At 39.3% G+C, this 20,148-nt stretch overlaps 1 protein-coding gene across 1 annotated transcript; it reads right to left on the bottom strand.

Annotated features, from left to right (window-relative positions):
- ube4a (ubiquitination factor E4A (UFD2 homolog, yeast)) lies at positions 1–18,083 on the bottom strand. The gene is made up of 20 exons (XM_084716976.1): positions 17,988–18,083; positions 15,204–15,373; positions 14,823–14,999; positions 11,809–11,921; positions 11,318–11,470; positions 11,006–11,165; positions 10,646–10,848; positions 10,323–10,514; positions 9,014–9,347; positions 8,098–8,224; positions 7,626–7,933; positions 5,902–6,034; positions 5,095–5,285; positions 4,648–4,748; positions 3,733–3,846; positions 2,729–2,903; positions 2,454–2,634; positions 2,091–2,238; positions 1,795–1,952; positions 1–784 (listed from the first exon to the last, which is right to left on the bottom strand). The coding sequence occupies exons 2-20, from the start codon at positions 15,331–15,333 to the stop codon at positions 649–651; spliced, it is 3,234 nt and encodes a 1,077-aa protein (XP_084573102.1). The 5' UTR covers positions 15,334–15,373; positions 17,988–18,083; the 3' UTR covers positions 1–648.
- Positions 18,084–20,148: the final 2,065 nt, after the last annotated feature.

The following is a 20,148-nucleotide window of genomic DNA, read 5'->3' on the forward strand; positions in this document are numbered from 1 at the left end:
TTCAGTTGCCTTACTTTTAATTGCTAATTTTATTTACAATGCTGCTTGAGATTAAACCAAAAGTGCTAAAATCTAGGGTGTTCGACATCTTTAAAAGGCAATGTGTAATATATTCTTCATGAAGGTGAAATAGAGCTCAAATCATAAATGATCTCATCCATGTTCTGCCTCAAGAGTTCCCAAAAATACTTACCTCGCAGTATAAAATCTGGTTAGGGCCAGCTGGTCAGTCAGTAGTCATACAGTACATTCAACAAGTCCTGTTGAAACTGATACTTCTGGCCACAGTTCTGATAGCAATAATAACTAATCAATACACAGTATTCAGGGAGAGAGGAACCAGAGGTTGAACCCTACTATTGTTACCGTAGGGCATCATGGGAGTTGAACAGCTACTGTGCATGGATTTGTACGTTGTCACCAGCCGGTGGGCTACAGTTTGCCTGGACTGTTGTCACAGAGAGAATCCACTGAGCATGAAGGCTGCGTGAAAAGGCTGATGCAATGTTAGTTGGACCAGAGGAGTCAGAGGAGATCCACAGAGGCAAGCACACCATGGGTTAGCCAAGAAGCAGGGGAGCACGCAAGATGTGAGCCGGGAGAGAAAACAAGGATGCAGTCGTTGTTTATCACAGCGAGGGATCGCGGCTAGCCACTGGGTCCCAGCTGCAGCCTCTCCTGCTTATGCTTATCCAGCCACTGTAAGATCTGCTGCTTGAGTTCCTCGTTTGGCCTGATCTGGTCCATGGTTAGAGGACTGCGGTTAAAAGGGTCTGTCTGGTCACTGCAAGGAGGACACACCAGAGACAAGAAAAGTCAGAAGGATCTCATGCGGGCTGGGTAGAATCTCTCTTTTTATATGATGGTATTTGTTTTAAAAGCCCTCTGCAATGGAAGTAGTGTCCCCTCAAGAGTTGCTGTAATGCAGGAGCTACTGGCAAAGTTAAGTTGGTGACATAAGCTGTTGCTGCATTATGTCCGATTTATTATTTTGTTATTAAATCTGCCCAGTTAGATGAACCCAAGATGTTTCTGTGAGCTGCTGTGTGCACTTCTTTCAATTATATAAAACATTTTGATATTTTTTATACTTATTTTCTTAGCCTAACTTCCTCAGCGAAGCTTTCCAGTACTACAAGTTTAGAGAACTTTTTTGTGCATGATAACAAGAATTCTGCTGTATTTTGTGCATACAAATAGTGTAGCAACAGTCCACAGACAGCATTGTGGGTACAACTGATTTACTGAGACACAACCGCTAATAAACAGGTTTCATGACCACTGATTGTGGAGCAGCCATATTTGATTTTGAGGTCAGGGTTGGTGAGGTTCCACTTTCTGAGATGAAATCCGACTCCAGGGGGTATTTCTAGATGAAATTTCCAACTGCGAACTCGGAAATTCTGACTTCCCAGTTTCAGAAGCTTGCCCAGCAGCGATGTGAGAATTCATCTGCCTCCACTCTACACTGGTGATGTGAACCTGACTTTTCTCAGCTGACTGAGACTGCCGTCAGAGGGACAGTGGAAAGTGGTGGTTAGCTACAGTGGTAAGCCAGTGAAGACATTGTCACATACCAATTCGGACCTCTGGTGGCTCGTGCTGTGCACTACAATGCATCACTTTTATACACCATGTCCATATCAGTTTAATAGAAAGAGGAGAGTCTTTTTTTGGGCAGTATAGAAAATCATATCTTCGTGATTTCTAAGTACCCTGGTGTGGCCATAATATGTTGATACTGCTCAAGCCTAATCTCAAGAGAATTTCAGTGCTTCATAGGAAGTAACCAACCTGAGGAGATGTCTTGCTATAGTCGAGCGGTCAACTGTGACATTGGAGGAGGGGAGAAGAACAGGATCCAGCATCAGCGTGGACATGATGGGATCCAAGAACTCATCTGGCGCATCTGAATACGTCTCCTCTTCCTGCTGCTGTCTGTCTGCATGAGACTAAAACACAGACACAATAACATCAAACATTTAGAATATTTCTACCTTTATTCACCAAAGTAAACAATGCAGTGATTCATAATACAAACATGTATTACAATGTTCTCTCTGGCAAACAGTTTTAAAGTCAAATCATACCTTTATTTTGTCAGCAAGGAGTCCAAAAGCCACAATCATGTCCCCAGGTTTGTTTATCTTCTTTAGTACCCTAACTGTTTGGGAGAAAAGGGTAGGAGAGTACGATCGTCCATCCTTTGGGACTGTAGCACAGAAATTCTCCTCATCACTGCCAAAGACAAAGACAAACTTTTTAAAAACTGGAAACCACAAAAGTAATCACACTCAGCATCCTCTCCAGAGGATATAGCACCAATAAAAGACTGCAAGTAAAATTATACAAGTGAAAAAATGTATATTTAAAAAAACAACTGTTAAATCTATTTTTTAACATTTATCTTCTCAACTGTTAAGAATTCCATTGAGAGGAGTGTTCAAACATACCCCAGATTCAGGTAGATGGTACAGATGTCAGAGACAAGCTGCTGGGGCTTGAAGTCAAACTCACTGAAGTCTTTGACTTTGAGGGCACCCATCTTAGGACCCACCAGATGCTGCAGGAAGTAGTTCAACATGGAGATGATCCTCTCGGCCAGGAAGGGGTGCACAAAGATCCCCTTAATCTCTGGAAATGAGGAAAATGAAAAAATAAAAACCATGTATCAATCAATATGATCATGGATTAATCAATATGAAGAGTGAAATCTTTTCTGGCTGACCTGAGGTGAGGAAGGCCAGTGTGCCGATGGTCTCATTGGACATGATATTGTGGAAGCGTCCCAGCTGTCCAAACAGCTGCAGGCTCGACTCCTTCTCTCTTCGGGCATCGGGGGCCAGGCCTTCCCACTCCCCTCGATCCCGCTCCAGCTGCAGAACCTTAATTTTACTCAAGTACTACAACACAAGAAGAGAGGGTATCCATCTTATTCTTTTGTTAAGTTAATGATATAACAGTCTCACCAGAATAAAAACAGCTAAAATAACAAAAGGAATACAGGTTTTAGTTATGAGTATTTAAATTAATTAAAGTGGTCGTATTATACTAGAAAAGGGTTACATACTTTCAAGTTCAAAAAACATTATTTTTCTCATACTGGCCATAGCACATCTATTCACCCTCTGTCTGAAACAATCAGTTTTAGCTCCTGCCTCTTTACGGCCAGAGATGTACTTGCTTTTTACCACACGTTCACACTTGTTTAGTGTTAATTTCTGAGGATGTACACAACCATTGCTCCAAATTGACAGAGAGAAAGCAAGACTGCTTATGTGAATGCATAGTTAAAAGCAAGTATATCTCTGGGCTACGGTTCCATGCCCACTTTATATTCCATCCCAAACTAGCTGTGCATAATGCACATGTTACATGGTGATATTACCAAGTAACAGAACAAAGGCTAGATTACAAATGAGGTGTTTCATACAATTCAGGGGCAGTGTTTTCTGTAGGAATGAGTAACTCCCTTTGACGTGGACCTTGGTCTTTGTGACTTTGCAGACCTTTTACATGCACATAAAGCTTTATAACATGTTGAAGTAGAGGGGAAACCCCAAATGCATAATATAGTTCCTTTAACATTTTTGGCAAAATGAACACCAGGCAAACAGATGTGAAAACATGAGGGTAATTATCTATCTACATCTATCTAATGTATACTACAAACACTACTTGCAAAAATTTGTGTTGAAGTTTTGTCTTGTATTGATGATAACTCAGTCTTACCTGAATAGCCTCATCCAGTAAATAGATGGCATCGTTCATCAGTAAGTTGAGGAACCTGAGGAAGAGAGGGGGGTTCATGGCCTCCAGGTTCTCAGATGCATAGTGTGCCAAATGCTGAAACAAGAGATGTCAAATTAAATTAAGAGCACATTGAGATCAATCTGATTAATTAACTATGGTTTACCAATAAACACTCATGTGGTGGTACATGCATGCCCGTTTTTGTTTACATTCATTCCTTCTTTGCCTTTACACTATGACTATTATGGGTCACAATGGGTCAAAGTCTATTGTAGCATGCAACAATTTACTAGTCCATTGTAGGGCTATAATAGCCCACCTCAGGGTGTTTTCTTTCCCCATCTTTTTCTCCATCTTCCTCACTACTACTCCTTTCACACTAGAAAAAGGAGTTTATTTGCTGCTTGTCACCAAAAATCAATGTCTGCCATTAATGAATTTGCCCAATCATAAACTCCATAATACACCTCATAGCCGATTTGAAGAAGATTTTTATGTACACCCACCACAAAATATTAACACCACATTTATATTTTTCCTGTGCCAACATTCTTGCAATGTTAATACGACACTATCATTATTATACTGCAGTCAACAGTATGTGGTCAGGACACATTTTTATGGACTTATTATGCTTTCAATGGTGAGGGAATCTTTAGTTGAGAATGTTCTTCAAGAAATAGATTTTAAGTATTTGTTTGGGCTAGATTTTTGGAGGTGATCAAAAGCACCTAAAAGGTCTCACAACGGCCACAAGAACAAACTAAAGCCACACCAAAAATGATTAAAACTGTGAGCTTCTTTTTAATAGGCAAAACCATCAGGCTGTTATCTTGGTTTTGAAAAGGCAGTTTCCTTGGATGAGTAATCTCAAAGATACACATTTCTTATTACCTTGATACTCTCTCTATAGTTCTCTTTGCCCCACATATACTTGAGGATGGGATACATGGGTCTTCTGTAGTTGAACTTCTGTTCAAATTGATGAGGATCACCTGAAAAAAATCAAACATGCTTCATCATTGCTACCTTCTATTTCTAACTTATCTTCTATCTTGATCTGCAGAACACATACAGTTGTACACGCACAATCAAACCTCTTAACAGCTTCACCTGACTATAAAAAAAACCCAAATCATTCCTTATTGTGATACATGACGTTTTCACTCAAAAATGCATTGCAATCAGGTTCTTTTCAAATAAACATACTGGCGACAGCACCTTTTAAGCAGTCTATGGATGTAAATAAGAGTTTCTTCAGTACAGTTCATCAGTTCAATACTGTTTCTATCTACTACTAGCACTACAAAGTCAAAACATGTAGGAATATAGCTACTTCACCTGTGAATTCAATGTCTACGAACACAGTGATGAGGGCCTCGGCCAGCTGAGGTGCATGTCTATAGGAACAGAAGACTCTTTCTCGCTGGAACACGATTGGCTGGACAGCACCAGGAGCCACCGGCTCCATGTGGGGCATCACCGCCTCTAAGACCTCTGCAAGCTTTGCTCTTAAATGAGGGTTCTTCATCCTGTTGTGCAAACAGGATAGGAGGGACTGAATCAATATGATACTGAGCCACTATGTTAACAATTCCAAGATGGCATGCACCTTTAAAGCCCAAGAGTTAATTCACCACTCAGAAGGGATTGATGACACCCACTCTGCTGACTGGCTTTTGCTTTATGTTCCATGAATTAAGTCTGATCTTGGGAAAACTGCTTTTAATTGCAGTGTATCTGACTGCTGGAACAAAACACAGCACCTTCTTAAAATCAATACACTTATACCTGTTTATTTTAGAAATTTGTTTTTAAACTGTACAACCTCTACTTGTACTTGTTTTACCATATTTCATTTTAGACTTGAATTACTTAGCAAACCACCTACCTTAATTGAAAACTTTTTTTTTTTAACATAACTTTATTTTAATTTATACTTTATTTGTGTCAGATGAGACTATTTTCCCTAATTGGAAAGTTTTAATTGTCCTCTTATTACCTAACTGTGGTATTGCCTTTTCTCTGTTAATGTGTATCATTGCTGTTTTTTCTTTTCTGTTCTTTTAATAGACTTGCACTTCAATGATCTATCGAATATAAATTAAGGTTGAATGAATGAATAAATGAATGAATGAATGAATATACCTCTCTACGTTACCCATGAAGACAGTGATGAAATTAAGAATCTGCTCCAGACTCTCTGCAGAAGTCTCCAAAACATCGTCTGCAAATCGACGCAGGAAGATGAAAAAGTCTCCCAAGTTCTCTGCAAAAAACTCTGCCAAACAGAAGACACACTTAAGCAATGACTATCATATGAAGGAATGTTGAGCATGAATGAATAATTGTACTATGCGTGACTAACCACTTACATGCACAGCTTAACTGCATTAATTTTCAAAACTTTTTGTAGTCATCTGTGTATAGTTAGAGTTAAATATCAGGTTCAAATGTATTTAGACTGACATTTTTATTAACCTGAATGCTGCAGTACTTTATAAACTCAAACATTATTTAAAAAGTAAATTTTTACAATCAAATGGTCTAAAATATTATTAAATACTTGCTGGCAAGGCATTGTATCCTCAGCATTTGTTAATATGAAACACTGACTGTTTCACCTACTCCAATGTAGAAAGTAAAAAAGAGACAATCACAGCTAGTTGCGCTACTGTCTGGGTTTAAACAAAATCCAACAATTATGTAACCATTTTAAATTCTTTGCATTAACTTCCCATTAATTTTAGAATTCATTTTAAAGTTTTGGTGATCACTTATAGAACACTACATAGCCAGGCTCCACAGTATATTACAGACCTTCTGCATGCCCACACCAGCCAAGCTAATAGGTCCTCCACCCTGGGTACCCTCAAGCCCACTTTTACACTGGATAAAAAACCCCACTAACATCTGGCTTTTGTCTTAAATGGGAAAGGGTATAATCGGCATTCATTCATGGGTCAAATGACTCTGCAATAGTCAGAAGCATTTATCAGCTCCAGCTTGGATCAGCAATGATGGAAAGACAACACTCAGCTGCATTAACTTAAACAAGCGAACATAAAACAGTAAAATAAAACAGATACCTGAAAGTACAAACAGCAAGGCAGGAAAGAAACTAAACTTCAAACTAGGGCTGCACGATGTTGGAAAAAACTGACATTGCGATATTTTTTAACCCTGCGATATATATTGCGATATGAAAAAATACAGGAATTTTCACCAGATGACTTGAATAGCACTTTATGTTATGCTGCACTGCTGCCATCTTGTGGACAATTAACCTGCACTGATCTTGCAACTCCCTCCATATGCGGGGGTGTGGTCTGCTTTGGCAAACTGATTAAGAACGATTGCGATTAGTGGATCGCTGCGCGCAGTGTGTGTCAGGTACCCTTGAAATTAGATGAGAACACGTTTAGTTCATTTGCCTCCTACATCGCAGGACCTGCAATGTGACTATTGCGCACACATACATTGCGATGACGATGCTCAAACGATATATTGTGCAGCTCTACTTCAAACCACAGATATTCCATTAGAAGCTACAAAAAATACTGAACACGCAGAGACTTTAATTTATCTGGGACGCGTTTCAAGACTCGGGGAAGACAGCTTTCCAATTGGCAGCCCATAAGCTTGCGTTCGGACTCAGGTATTTAGGTAGCATGTGGTATTTTATGTCTTAGTCTTGTCTTCCCTGTGTATATTTTGTTTGGTGTTTTATTTTTGTTTTCTTTATTTGATATTATTTCTCTGACTGTGACGCACATCGTGACTGGTGTCTGTGAAAAGTGCTATATAAATAAAATTTGCTTGCTTGCTTTCTGTTCCACTGTATTTGTAGTGTGAAGGGGACTTGAACCTACCTGGTACATAACACAGCATAGTATTCTGTAGGGAGGGCAGAGGGAAACTGAGTGCTACATGTTCAGGCCCCTGGTTCCCCATACCAAGCTGCACCAGCAGAGCACCAGTGGAGGCTTGGAGGTTAAGGCAACATTGCAGCATGGCGGGCTGCGTGGTGGCAGCTTTGGTTGACAGATAAACAATCATCAGACGCTCAAACTGCTCCAGGAGCTGTTCCGACATTGGGTTGCCTGTTCGCTGGGCCTCCTGCCACGTCACCTGGAGCCGGTGGAGAGACTGGTTCATCTTCACCATCTGCTCATGGAGTCTGCACATGCAGCACATTATGCATGCACACAGGTGTGTGGACACAAACAGAACAAGACAACACAGGTTAACATATGCTGCTAACATGAGGAACTTACAGTACACTGCATTCTCTCTTTCATTTCTTTATGGAAGTTATTTTGGTGTTTGTTTGAAGGTATGTACCTGTGGAAGCCTAGATGCAGGGTGAGTTGTGTGAGGATGAGGTTTTCAGTTAGCAGGCTGTAAGACTGTGCAGACTCCACCGGCTGTTGAGGGGGCACAGGGATCAGACAGGTTTCCTTGTCAAGTCCTGGTAGAGGAGATGGGGGATCATTTAGTCATGAAATGTAATGTATACGCTGGGAAAATCCTACCGCTATTAAAAAACGGCTGTCAAACCGCTATAAACCCTCTTTCCACCACAGCTGCTGCACTAATACTGATAGACAGATATTATGAAATAGTGTATTAAAAGGGATAGCTTGGACTGTTAGATAGGTGTTGTAGGAGGTACTTATCAATAGTCAGTGTATTAACAACAGTAGATGGTACTTGACACAATACCAGTTAGGAGAAGCAGCGAGAGTACCAGCACAGAAGCTCAGGAATTAACTGTTGTGGATGGGAAAAGTGACAAAAGGTATTATAGCCATCCAAAAACAGTCCGCTTAGAAGAAAAATGAGTTTAAGTGTATTTTATTTTTAGAATATTTTCATTGTTTTACTTCAGACAGACAGCCTTTTCTGACAGTGTTGTTATAATAAGATAAGAACACACACACACACACACACACACACACACACACACACACACACACACACACACACGCACACACACGCACACACATGCACACACACACACACACACATAACATTAATTGGTCCTATTTTAAGTAGTTGATATACCATTTGTTGCTGACTCCATATACAGCTGTACATTGCTTAGCTTCCTTGCCAGTTGTATTGACCACCATCTACTGTAGTTAATACAGCGACTATCAATAAGTACCTCATACAGTCCCACTTTAAATAATCTTAACTATCCTTTCAAAATGGTAAAAGGGAAGGGTTACTGACACTTGTTTTCACATGTATTAACCTGTTGCATGCACATTGCGATTGCGCCTCTCTTCTTCGCTCAGCTCCTTGAGGGCGCAGTAGGTAGGGTTAAAGGTGAGCAGTTTAGGTGAACGTGGCCTGCAGAAAGGCTGGCACAGCTTCAGCAGTGCTGCACCCAAGTTTAAGAAGAATGCATCTGAGGCATACATCTGGAAGAAAATCTCTGGCATCTGATTGGCCCAAATCTTGGCCCGACCGGCATTAGCCTGCAGACAGCTGCCCAACCAAGAGAGCAGCAAGTGGCGTGTCTCACCAGATCGCTGGAGCAGGTTTTTCAAGATCTGGTGCAGCTTGTCATGAAACTGACCCATAAACTGCAACACAAGGCAAGTAAAGATCATTAGCACTGATACAAGTGTAGTTTGACAATCAGTGTATGGCATTATCTTTAAAGTAAGTCTGAGCCAATCTCCACCCATTGCATGATTTTGAAAAATGCTGAAAGAAATGGGCAAGGGGCTGAGGAGGAGGTTGAGGTAGGACAACGCCCATAAGGGGGTTGACCTTGTGGCTACTTAGTGTGTGATGCGGAAGGTAAGGAAATATCGATAGTCAAAGACTGAGCACTGCTCAGTAACAGGTAGTAGTCAAAGCAAACCAACCATGGGCAGCTGCTTACAGACTCTCCATGTCTGTGGAGAAACACTGAAAATACAAAGAAATGCTGGGGACACAAGAGAGTTTGCTGGGGCTTTGATAGTCACTAGAAATACATTTTGTGGCCCTGTTTGAAAAAGTTTGTGTTCGAGCTACCCAACCTAATGCTAGCAGTTCAGAGAGGCTGTCTAAAGGGCACTGTCAGTACATAGCCATAGCCCTGTTTTTTTAATGGGATCCTAGTCAAGGGAAAGAATGCAGTCCAGTAGTGCTTCTACAGTCATCAAAAGCACCAAAATTAATAAAATACCAAGTGGTGCATTGGCAAAAAATAATGTAAACTCCTGAGGATGCTGTTTTTTGACCAGCATATATTTGAAAATGAGCACCGCTCAACAGACATCCACTCAGGGGCTGGGGGAGATGGGCAGCATGAGCCCAAAGATCACCTCTGTCAGCATTGGGCTTGCAAAGTTCAGGGTGATTTAAAACACTTGGTTGAGCCATTTTAAACCCATGTCCAATGGATGAAATACAGATTTTTATAAAATTATAAAGAAATGTCAATATTAAGAACCTTGATGCATTTCATCCCAGTACATTAATATAAATTTGTTTAAAGCTGAAAAAAAATTTAAAATGTGCACTACGTCAATCAAACAGAAACATCAAACTAAAAAGAATCTGTTTACCTCATGAATGCTGGCCTCCTCAACTTTTGTCTCCTGGCCACTGGAGCGAGAGGGGTTCAGGAAATAGCCATGTCCCTCCACCACACCTGGGGTTTTTAACAAGCAGGAAATACTCAAAACTGTTCCCAGTAAGCTCTTCTGGTACTGTAAACCATTAGCTGGGTCTTTGGGCTGAATGTGTTCCACCAATACCTAGCAAAACCAGAAGAAAAAGCACCATCTGATTATGATTCTGTAATAACTTGATTATTAGTGAGCACTGAAATGTTGTAAGAAGGCAGTTTTATGATAACGTTTGCAAACATCCCTGTGTGTCTCCTGACCTTGGCAATATCTTTATGGTGGCTGAAATAGAGCAGAACATCTAGGTAGGAGTAGAGGAGAGGCTGGCACAGGTCCAAGTCTTTGATGCGTCCCTGGAAGATATCAAACACTGGTACTATCACCTCCTCAAAAGTGCGCACCTCCTGGTCAGAGAGTATACCAGCAATGACCTCCTCCACAAACTCAACCACCTCCTCTGGCTCTGAAACACAGAGACTTTGTAAGAAACTGAAAAATGAAACTTGAAACAAAGCTTTACCACAGACATCAAGAGAGATAACAAGATCAAAAAGTGAGAGGCAGGGGAAGTACAAATACACAAGCACAGAAGGCCTAAATAAGCCCAATCCTGAACCTACGTGCTCCACGGAAACCTTCCAACAGCAGGTCCAGAAGCTGTTCATAGACATTCTGGCTGATGTAGATCTCTGGGGTGAGCAGGACTGTCCGTGCGTTAGAAACTGTGAGGTTCTTGCAGCGAACAGCAAATGACAGTAACTTCTCTGGTACCTTTGTCACCTGGTGCACAGATAATCAAGTCACCGAATTATGGAGGAGCATAGGTTATTTTTATGTTCCAATTACCAGATATCATCTTTTAACAGCCAGAACCCTCTGGAAATAGCTGTATTAAAGTACTACAATTACAGTCCTGTAGGAAAAAGTCGCACCTCTTCTTTGGCCCTCTGGTAACAAGCAAAAAGGTAAGGGATGGCACTTTTCTCTCCAGCATCACGGTCAGCAGACAAGTTAACAGCACTGCATGACGTCATGTAAATGAGGTGGTTTCCTGGCTCTAGCAGCAGCAGACGATTAAACAGAGCCTGGAGGACAGAGTGGAAGATCACAGACACAAATCAATCCATGTGAAATATCTGCTTACTCATCCATACACCTTTAAGCACAGAGAATAATATATACACACACACACACACACACACACACACACATACACCTATATATATTACTTACATTTCTCTTTCTTTCTTTTTTTTAACATAATCCAACTTTATCTATTCTACATGTCTCATTGTCTTGCATTAGACCGAGGTTGCCATTTCTTTACCAACTGTGCCAAACATTTTGTGATTTATTGTGAAGAGAGAAACACCAGATGGGGAGAATAGATTGATGACTGCAAAACATGTTGCTGACAACTGACCTGTTCTATGTTGTCCATGTCTAGCCAGTCCTGTCCATCCAGATCTGCAGCCATCTCCTCCAAGTAAACACAGCGAGGAGGGATCCCATTACCTCCTCTAAGACTGGGGTCACCTGGGGGTGAGAATAAAACCAGATTCCATCAAATCAAGTCTGCTCAAATCATAAACCGCACAGCTTAAACCACTCAAAGTAAGAATACTGGATTAATTATAGTTGGGAAATAAATCAACAGCATTAACATCAACATCAGACAGATAAATAAGACACAGGAGGATTAAATGCACGGCATGTATTTACTCTGGTTTATTTCAGACTGAGGTAGCAGAGGAATTCATTAAAGACGCTCTATGTGAAAACAGGGGGCTTTTAGTCTGCATTTCCTGAGCACTATGACTCACCCTGAGGCAGTCTCAGTGACGAAGAGACCCAGCCGTCTCACAGCCAGACTTCACAGTGTGCGAGGTCTTTGTATTGTCTTACAGGCTGGTGAGTCATTTGTTGCAGGACTTACTGGAAACTTAAAATTTCACTTTTAAGATAGCTAGCAGTATCTGACATTACCATGAACAATAACAGAGGAGACTATGCTACTATTATGGTACAACACAGTTACATGACCTGTCTGTCTGTCTAGTGCACTGACTATAGATGTACAACACAGTTCCACTTCCTCCCACTACATAAAAATTAAATCAAAATATCCCAGATATGAGCACTGCCATTATGCATGACATCTTTTGGAGCCAGAGTCTGCAAAGTAGTGATGCGTGATTGTGAGGTCCCTCTCACCTGGGCTCAACTGTCAATCATCAAATAACTAATTAAAACTAAACTGATAAAAAAAAAAGAGTACTTCAACATACATCAGCATCATAACAGCTGGCAGAAACCATCTTTGGGGGAAAAAAAATTTATGTGTAATTTGACTTTTTTGAACTGGCCCATGTCCCCTCTGCTAACATAGACAGGCAGAATTTGTGACAGATAGTGGAGCTAGCCACCAGTGGGTGATGAATGTCCTTTCAAGATTTAGGAAAGGGAAAATGGTTTTGTGGTCATGTAAAGGGTCAACATGGATTATCTGATCTGACTCAGCAACCCTGTCTAACACCCAAGGTTTTACACTTGCCTGAAGACAGGTTACTACAGAAAATACTAGGGCTGTTTAACTGGCTTAACCATTTGTTTTAGCCAACTACATTTTCATGTTTTCATTTACCCCTTAGTTGGAGAAGAAAAAAAACATCTCAAATTCCATTTGGGAGCTGCTCCTTGTTGTTATAATCCCAGGGATTGCTGCAACAGAGACCCTTTTCTCTCACCAGTTCTCTGCTGCTAACTGTGCTGTAGCTGCCATTAATAAGTAAGGATGCAGCCTCTAAGACCATGGGAGGCCGCTTTGGCAACAGGGAATAGAGCACCTGAGGGGTGTTAACTTTGCAACAACTTTGACAGGACTGTGAATCCAGGGGTGATGAAGACACAGCAGAATCAGGCAGTGACAGAAGGTGTGAAGTGGTTAAGGAGTGAGTTTGTAACCTAACAACTTAATTTGTGAGTACAAGTTGTCCATAGTGTTGATATGTCTGCAAATATTTGTTTTTTGTTTTTGCCACTACCCTGTTTGCTGTTAGTATTTTAAGGGCAGCTCATTTTATGCACCAAAAATGTATCTTTAAATAATTAACTTAATATCATAAATGTGCAATGACTGCATAGATTAAAGCAAAAAAAATTTTTTTTTGACTGAAATATTTTCATGAGGTCACGTCATATTCCACACTGACAATTTGTAAAATAATTTACAGAGGACACCCCCAAATTTAGCCCTTAACTCCTGCTAAATAAATAGCATGACATGTAAAATTCTGAGATTTAGCACCATCCCACATATAATGATTGCTGCTGTTCTCTTATGCAGCCATCAAATTGTGAAAAGGTCTACACTATATTTAAATATTCAAGACCAACAGGGTTGAAGGGAACAAGATGCCTCTGAACAGCTTTTCTGTTACTAGTCTGTTTTAACATAATTTCAAAGTATGTAATTTCAGTATTGCGTGAAACCTCTATTAAACGAAAAGCTGTTAACATAATGTGCTATTGTGTCTTTAATTGGCAATAGGTTTATTCTTCACATCAATTAAATATTCACAATACCCACATTTTTGTACGAGCCTGAGTCTCACTAGTAAAAGACCTATTAATCTAGTGAGACATTAAATCAAAATTATCTCTCCCTCATTCAAATATAGATAGAATACACATCACACTGATATGTACTATAGACATAAAGAGTAATGGCTGATATGTGTGTAGATGTGAGGAGGCTGGGGATCATGAGAAAGTTTCACAGAGAGACAGAGCATCCACGTAACTATAGTGACTGAAACACTGCTGACCTGAGCAGCACTTCTGCATCACAGAGCTTCCCACTTTGCATTTGGCACACATATTAACCATGGATGTGCAGTTTAGAAACAACTCATAACATCCACACAGCTCACCTGAGCAGCACTGCTCTGGTGCGAGCGACTTCCTCTACAGATCAGCATCTCGCCGATTTTTTGGGGCAAGACGCACATAGGTCTCAGCAAAAATAGATAGTAAAAATGATCTGTTGGCAGTCATATCAGCATTATGTCAGCAACACGACACCTTTCACTTCAGTTTCTATGTTTCGATCTGTAGAATCTGTTCCAGACTCAAAAAATCAAGTGAAGGTCAGTAGCCAGGTCCTAAACAGCATCTGGACAAAGACACACCTCAAACAGGATAATGTGATTTATGTAATTCACTGTATCTCTCTGGTTTATTTAATAAGTGTTTGGAACTTCCAGCGCACACTGGAATCTCTGCAAACAGTGACAGCCAAACTTTAAGCTTTGATGGCTGTTTGTCTCATTTTAACAGATGAACACATATTCAATAGACCTGAGTCCTACAATAATGTGATGTATGACAGGGATAAGTTCCAAATCAATGTCCTGTTATTTTTGTCATGTTACTTACTGTTGTCCAGAGTGATGAGAAATATTCGCTGGATCATGTGATTGACATTGAGCTGTTCACACAGCTCCTGCCGGGACCTGAAGGAGCGGCTGATCTCTGCCACGGAGTCGTCATTGTCATCAACGCTGTCTGACACAGAGTTTTCTGACTCTGACTGGCTCTCTCCTGAGTCCTCCACTGTGATACAAGATACACTATGACCTATACATACGAGAAAAAACACTGATGCTTCTCTAATACTGACATTATGTTATATACGCATTTATGTACATGCATTTTCTTTTCAAACACACATTCACTTTAAGATGTCTACACTGATCCACAAAAGCACTAACTTCTTATTGGAGGACTGTCTGCAGTAGTTCTGATAACTTTACTCACATGGTGGTTCAGCAGACAGTTGTTGTGGTTTCTGGCCTGATGCAAACTGCTTGGCATCAGCCAGTGAGCTGAAGAGGGCAGCGAAGGGGTTGCAGGAGATGTTCTGGTTGTTGTTGCCCTGGTCAGTCATCTCACTGGGGCTCAACACTCACTCCATTCAAGATCCCAGCCTTAAGGAGCAAGGAGGCAACAACTAAGTAACAACAGAACAAGACCATGAGCCTGTGCAGTATATTTCCACATACACATAGAACCCTAGGGGTCACTTGTTACAGGTTTATCAATAATGCCAATGTCAAGACAAAAAAAAGTCATATAATATTGTTATTCCATGCACATTAGAATGGTATAAACATGATTATCTTAGCCAATAGCATGTTAATTAGGTGGATTTTTTTTTAAATCAACTAAAGAATAATAATAATAACAACAAGAACAACAACACACTGCTGTCTATGCTGTAGATCTCAGAATGCGACTGGTATTTAAGGGAGAACAGCGTACAGCATGTACAAAGTGACATCAACTACATTATTCTATACATTTCAACATAATACAGAGGTTCCCAAACTTTATCATGTCAAGGATGCACAATAGATCATGCACTCCCAATATGAGAGGGTTTTGTCTTAAGGATTGTTAGGTTTGAAGATAATGAAGTCTTTATAGTCAATCAATGATCACATTAAGATCACTGTAAACTAGGGTTGGACAATGTCTACAAAACTGGCATATGACAATGTCCACAGTGAAACACTGCGACGGATGGTGATATTGTTGCCGAGTCCAAAAGGGTCTTTGTCTTTACCACGTCAGTAAATTAGTTGTGTTAAAAAGAAAATAATAAACACAACATGAAGACATAGTGCAATTAACAGCAGCAACAAATTCTTTTTATTTCGTCTCTCACATGTTGAAATCAGAATTTAGGCAACATCTCTATGCAAACTCTGAGGGGACACACTACCTCAAATAACAATTTTATGATGGTAGAGAGCTCAATAGTTGATGACTGTCAGCCGTCACAATGGACAAAGGCATCATCTTTGCCACAACCCTACTATAAATTCCAATCAATCAAAACAGACAACCTTATTTCTTCCCTTGTTGTTATGAAGTCATCATCATTTTCCATTAGAGCTCAGCTGACCAATATCTGCAAATTGGGTTTTTTTCATGCTTTATAGACAGCATTTATGCATATTTGATCTGAAAACACTGATGACAGTTTACTGTTTCAGTGCATTGTAAAATATCCTGCCTCAATTACATACTTTTGACACAACTGTTTGATAACCACATTTGAGGGATCACTGCAAAAAATGTATGTATATATGTACGTATATATTCCACAGTCTGTATTTAATATTCTTTATAAATAACATTGGCTTGAAGTCAACATTATATGGACACTTAAGGGTCAGTACATCATCTTTCTTTTCAGGCATCCAGCATCTCTGTTGTTGCATCACTGCCTTCAGGATTTAAAGCCCTTCCTTGCTCAGTTAATACGGTCATTCTACAGTTATTGTTACTTTAATGTCTTAGCATTTATTAAACCATTCTACTGTATATAACTTTTGTAGTTAACATTTTTTGTGAGTGGCAAAAAGGGAACTACAATTTAGAGCTGCACAATATGAAATAAAGATGATTTACCATTAGAGGGAATTATTGTTTTTGCATCTGGAGAACAAGATTTAGGGCACCTCTGCAGCACTATAGTACCTCCATATACCATATACCTTACTATAATGCTGTTTTGGTTCTGTGATTTGGATACAGACCTAGGACAACTTAAGGTCATTATACAACACTATCCAAATAATAAATAAATCTACCATGTTCTTAGTCAGTCCATTTGTCCTAAAAATGTCTAAATATGTGTCTTCTGCCCTCTCCACTACCTCCACAGTTTAACCTGGTGCACTCTTTACATCAGTCTCCAATCATCTCTTCTGAACAATTCCACAAACATTTCTTGTCTCTGTCGCTCATATTTTCTGCAAGTTATAAGAACATGCTCTACTATTATCTTACTTATTTACTTAATTAACTACTCTTACTGTTACTTTATCTCTTGACATTGATCACAATAAACTTTCGGATGTTTTCAAGTCCTCTTTACAGTTTCTTTCCATTTACTATATGAACTATACCACATGTAAATAACCTTATATTCTTGCCTGATCATACGTTTTTCACTCTTGATTGATTTTATCCACACTGTGCTTTTTCCCTCTGACGACGTAAGAAATTTCTGGCATGACATTCAAGAAAATATAAATCGATAACACACTTACTCCTGCTGACAGTTTGTCGGGGAGCAGCGAACATATGGACTGGCTGTCATTAACGGCCACCAGGACTGTTTGCTTGTTCAGTGCTCAGTCGCTATAATGTGTTGTTGTCACGGTTACCCTTCAGTTTAGTTCAGCACATAACTGTCATAACTTGTATTACTTTATGGAGCTAGCTTCTCATATATGCATTTTTACACGATTTCAAAACTGTCATGTCACCTATTAAGCAATTTAGTACCAGCTTTAGCTACTTGACGCTAGTTAGCTGACTAGCTATTCGGGTTAGCTAGTAGCAGTGACCGTCCTGCCTGCATCAGGGCTAGTTAGCTAACGCTAGTTAGCTAGCTTGTGGAATAGCAAGCTAAGCTGTCATGGGGTCAACACGACTCTATTTCAGCATTGATTTTTATAAACGATAACATGATTTTCCTACATCATCAGTCTAAATAATGTATATAGACGATGAAGAGCGCTGTCGTACCTGTTTGACGGGAGGAAGTGTGTGTTTTTGATATAAAAAATTGCTTCTACGAAACCAGTGGCAGTTCCTCAGTAAACTGAAATTGTAAACGTCATCAAAATGAGACAGAGGGTCTGCTTCTTTGCTGAGTAACTTTTTACGAAACATGAAAACATCTGGCAGGTTAATAAAACAACCCCTCTGCGTAACAGTATAATAGTTATTTAATTTATGCGACTTGAAATAAGGCTAATAAAGATTATTCTAATATTTCCAACGTTCAAACTAGATTCACGATGAATATTTGTGGGAATAATTCTTGACAGTAATGTAAAAATGAGGAAAAGCTACAGTAATTAGTTAAAGATAATATTTCCATGTTAAATGGAACGCATGAGAAAAGTGCATGTCATTTCTGAAGAATATTTGAATAATATTTTGGAAAATACAGACTTGACTTAGTTTGTTTTAAAAATGCATCATGCTATGGAAACCCAATTTAGTCAATATTAAATAAATAAATAAATAAATACATAAGGCTATGAAGTAAATAGATGAATAAATAAACACTTTAATTTATTTTAGGGACTTTCATTTTATAATACCACATTTACTTACTTCCCTGCTCTTTTTATTTCTAATTCTTGTATGCAAATGAAGGGGTATGGTACGCCACAGATTCAGACCAAAGCAACAGCAACCAGAACTATTTCATTACACTTGAGATGATGCACCTTGTCTGGTGGGTAGAGTAGACCAGGTGGCAGCAGGATGTGTAAACAAAAAGCTGTACTTAAGTCGGACAGTTTCTCTCAGGTTTATGAGAATATACAGGAAATGACACTAACATCCTGTTAGATCACCTGTAGGCTACCTGTAGTTCTTCTGTTCTTGATTGCTGATTGAAGTTGAAATAGAAGAGCTCGCCCTACTGTCATATACATTTCTGTTTTTTTGTCTGCCTTGTTAAGCACTTTGTAACTTTTTGTTTGACAAGTTATATCTAATCGTTATTATTATTATTATCAGCCACAAAATATATGCTTGTGAAAGATTAAAAATAAGTTGCACAACATAAGACTAATAAGTCTAGTTTTAAATATTACAACCACACAGGAAAATTAGGATTCTATACACCATATGGTGGTTGTTGTAAAATCAAGAGCCAGTTGGAGCCTGTCAGCTCATCAGTCAGGTGACAGCCAGGAGTTTGAATTCCGTGGAGAGCAACTGCAGCATTTACCATCTAAACCAGTGTTCCCCAAAGGATCAGGGTTGGGGAACACTGATCTAAGCTATGGATAATCTAAATGTTCTGGTTACTGTTTCTTTGGTCTGAACCTATTAGATAACCACGCCCCTTCATTTGCATATAAGAATTTATATAAATGTGAAATTTTGAAATAAACCCCCCTGACAGAAATTAAAGAAATAAATTTATTTATTTATTCATGATCATCTGTAATTTCTGTGCAAATCTTTTTTTTATTCTATTAAATTTAGTGGAAATTATTTTAAGAAAAATAATAACACTTTGACTTTCCAGGCCAGCGCTTGTATTCACAGCTTAACAAGTATTATTGGTTTAAATGTTATTTTCTTTGTTTGTTTGTTTATTTCTTTCTTTATTTCTGACTGTCTTTTTTCTTTCTTTCATATCTCTAATTTGTGAACTGGCTGTGTGAAGACTGAGGTTTTTCTCAGATGTTTGCTGACTGTCAGCAGAGGGCAGCAGCAGACTGCATCATCGACTGGGTCTGTTATGCAGATAGTTTGGGTTTGATTGTCTGCATTTGGACAGAGGCTTAACTGAAATTAAATAAATGACTGGAGACATGGACTATCTGAAAAAAGAAACAAATATATATATCACACCAAGTAAACAAATGGTTGAATTCAATTTGTAATAATGTTCTAGTAACTATAAAACTTAAATACACACTAAAAGACCTACTAACTAATCTGTGATCTTAGTTGGCTTACATTTCCTACTAGAACTGTCTTCTGTAATAGAAAAGACTTTTAACGCACAGTATGCTCCTTTTAATCATTTTGTCTGATTCTTATATCAAATCATGTGATGTTGTGAGTGTCTCCGATGCATTTATTTTGAAATATGGAGTACACTATCCTTGAAAATATGCTTTTTCTTTGCTGGCTTGTGCACTAAACACATACTGAC

This window comes from Lutjanus erythropterus, chromosome 4 (assembly GCF_056507025.1).
Source record: "Lutjanus erythropterus isolate fLutEry1 chromosome 4, fLutEry1.hap2, whole genome shotgun sequence".
In the NCBI taxonomy this organism is placed as follows: Eukaryota; Metazoa; Chordata; class Actinopteri; order Lutjaniformes; family Lutjanidae; genus Lutjanus; species Lutjanus erythropterus.

Excerpts from the sequence above, each read along its gene's own strand:
- ube4a (XM_084716976.1), bottom strand. The coding sequence starts at position 15,333 with ATGACTGACCAGGGCAACAACAACCAGAACATCTCCTGCAACCCCTTC. Across the intron at positions 11,166-11,317 it reads ACCAGAGGGCCAAAGAAGAG|GTGACAAAGGTACCAGAGAA; the intron begins GTGCGACTTTTT and ends TCTGTGCACCAG. Across the intron at positions 8,225-9,013 it reads TCGCAATGTGCATGCAACAG|GACTTGACAAGGAAACCTGT; the intron begins GTTAATACATGT and ends CTCCTCTACCAG.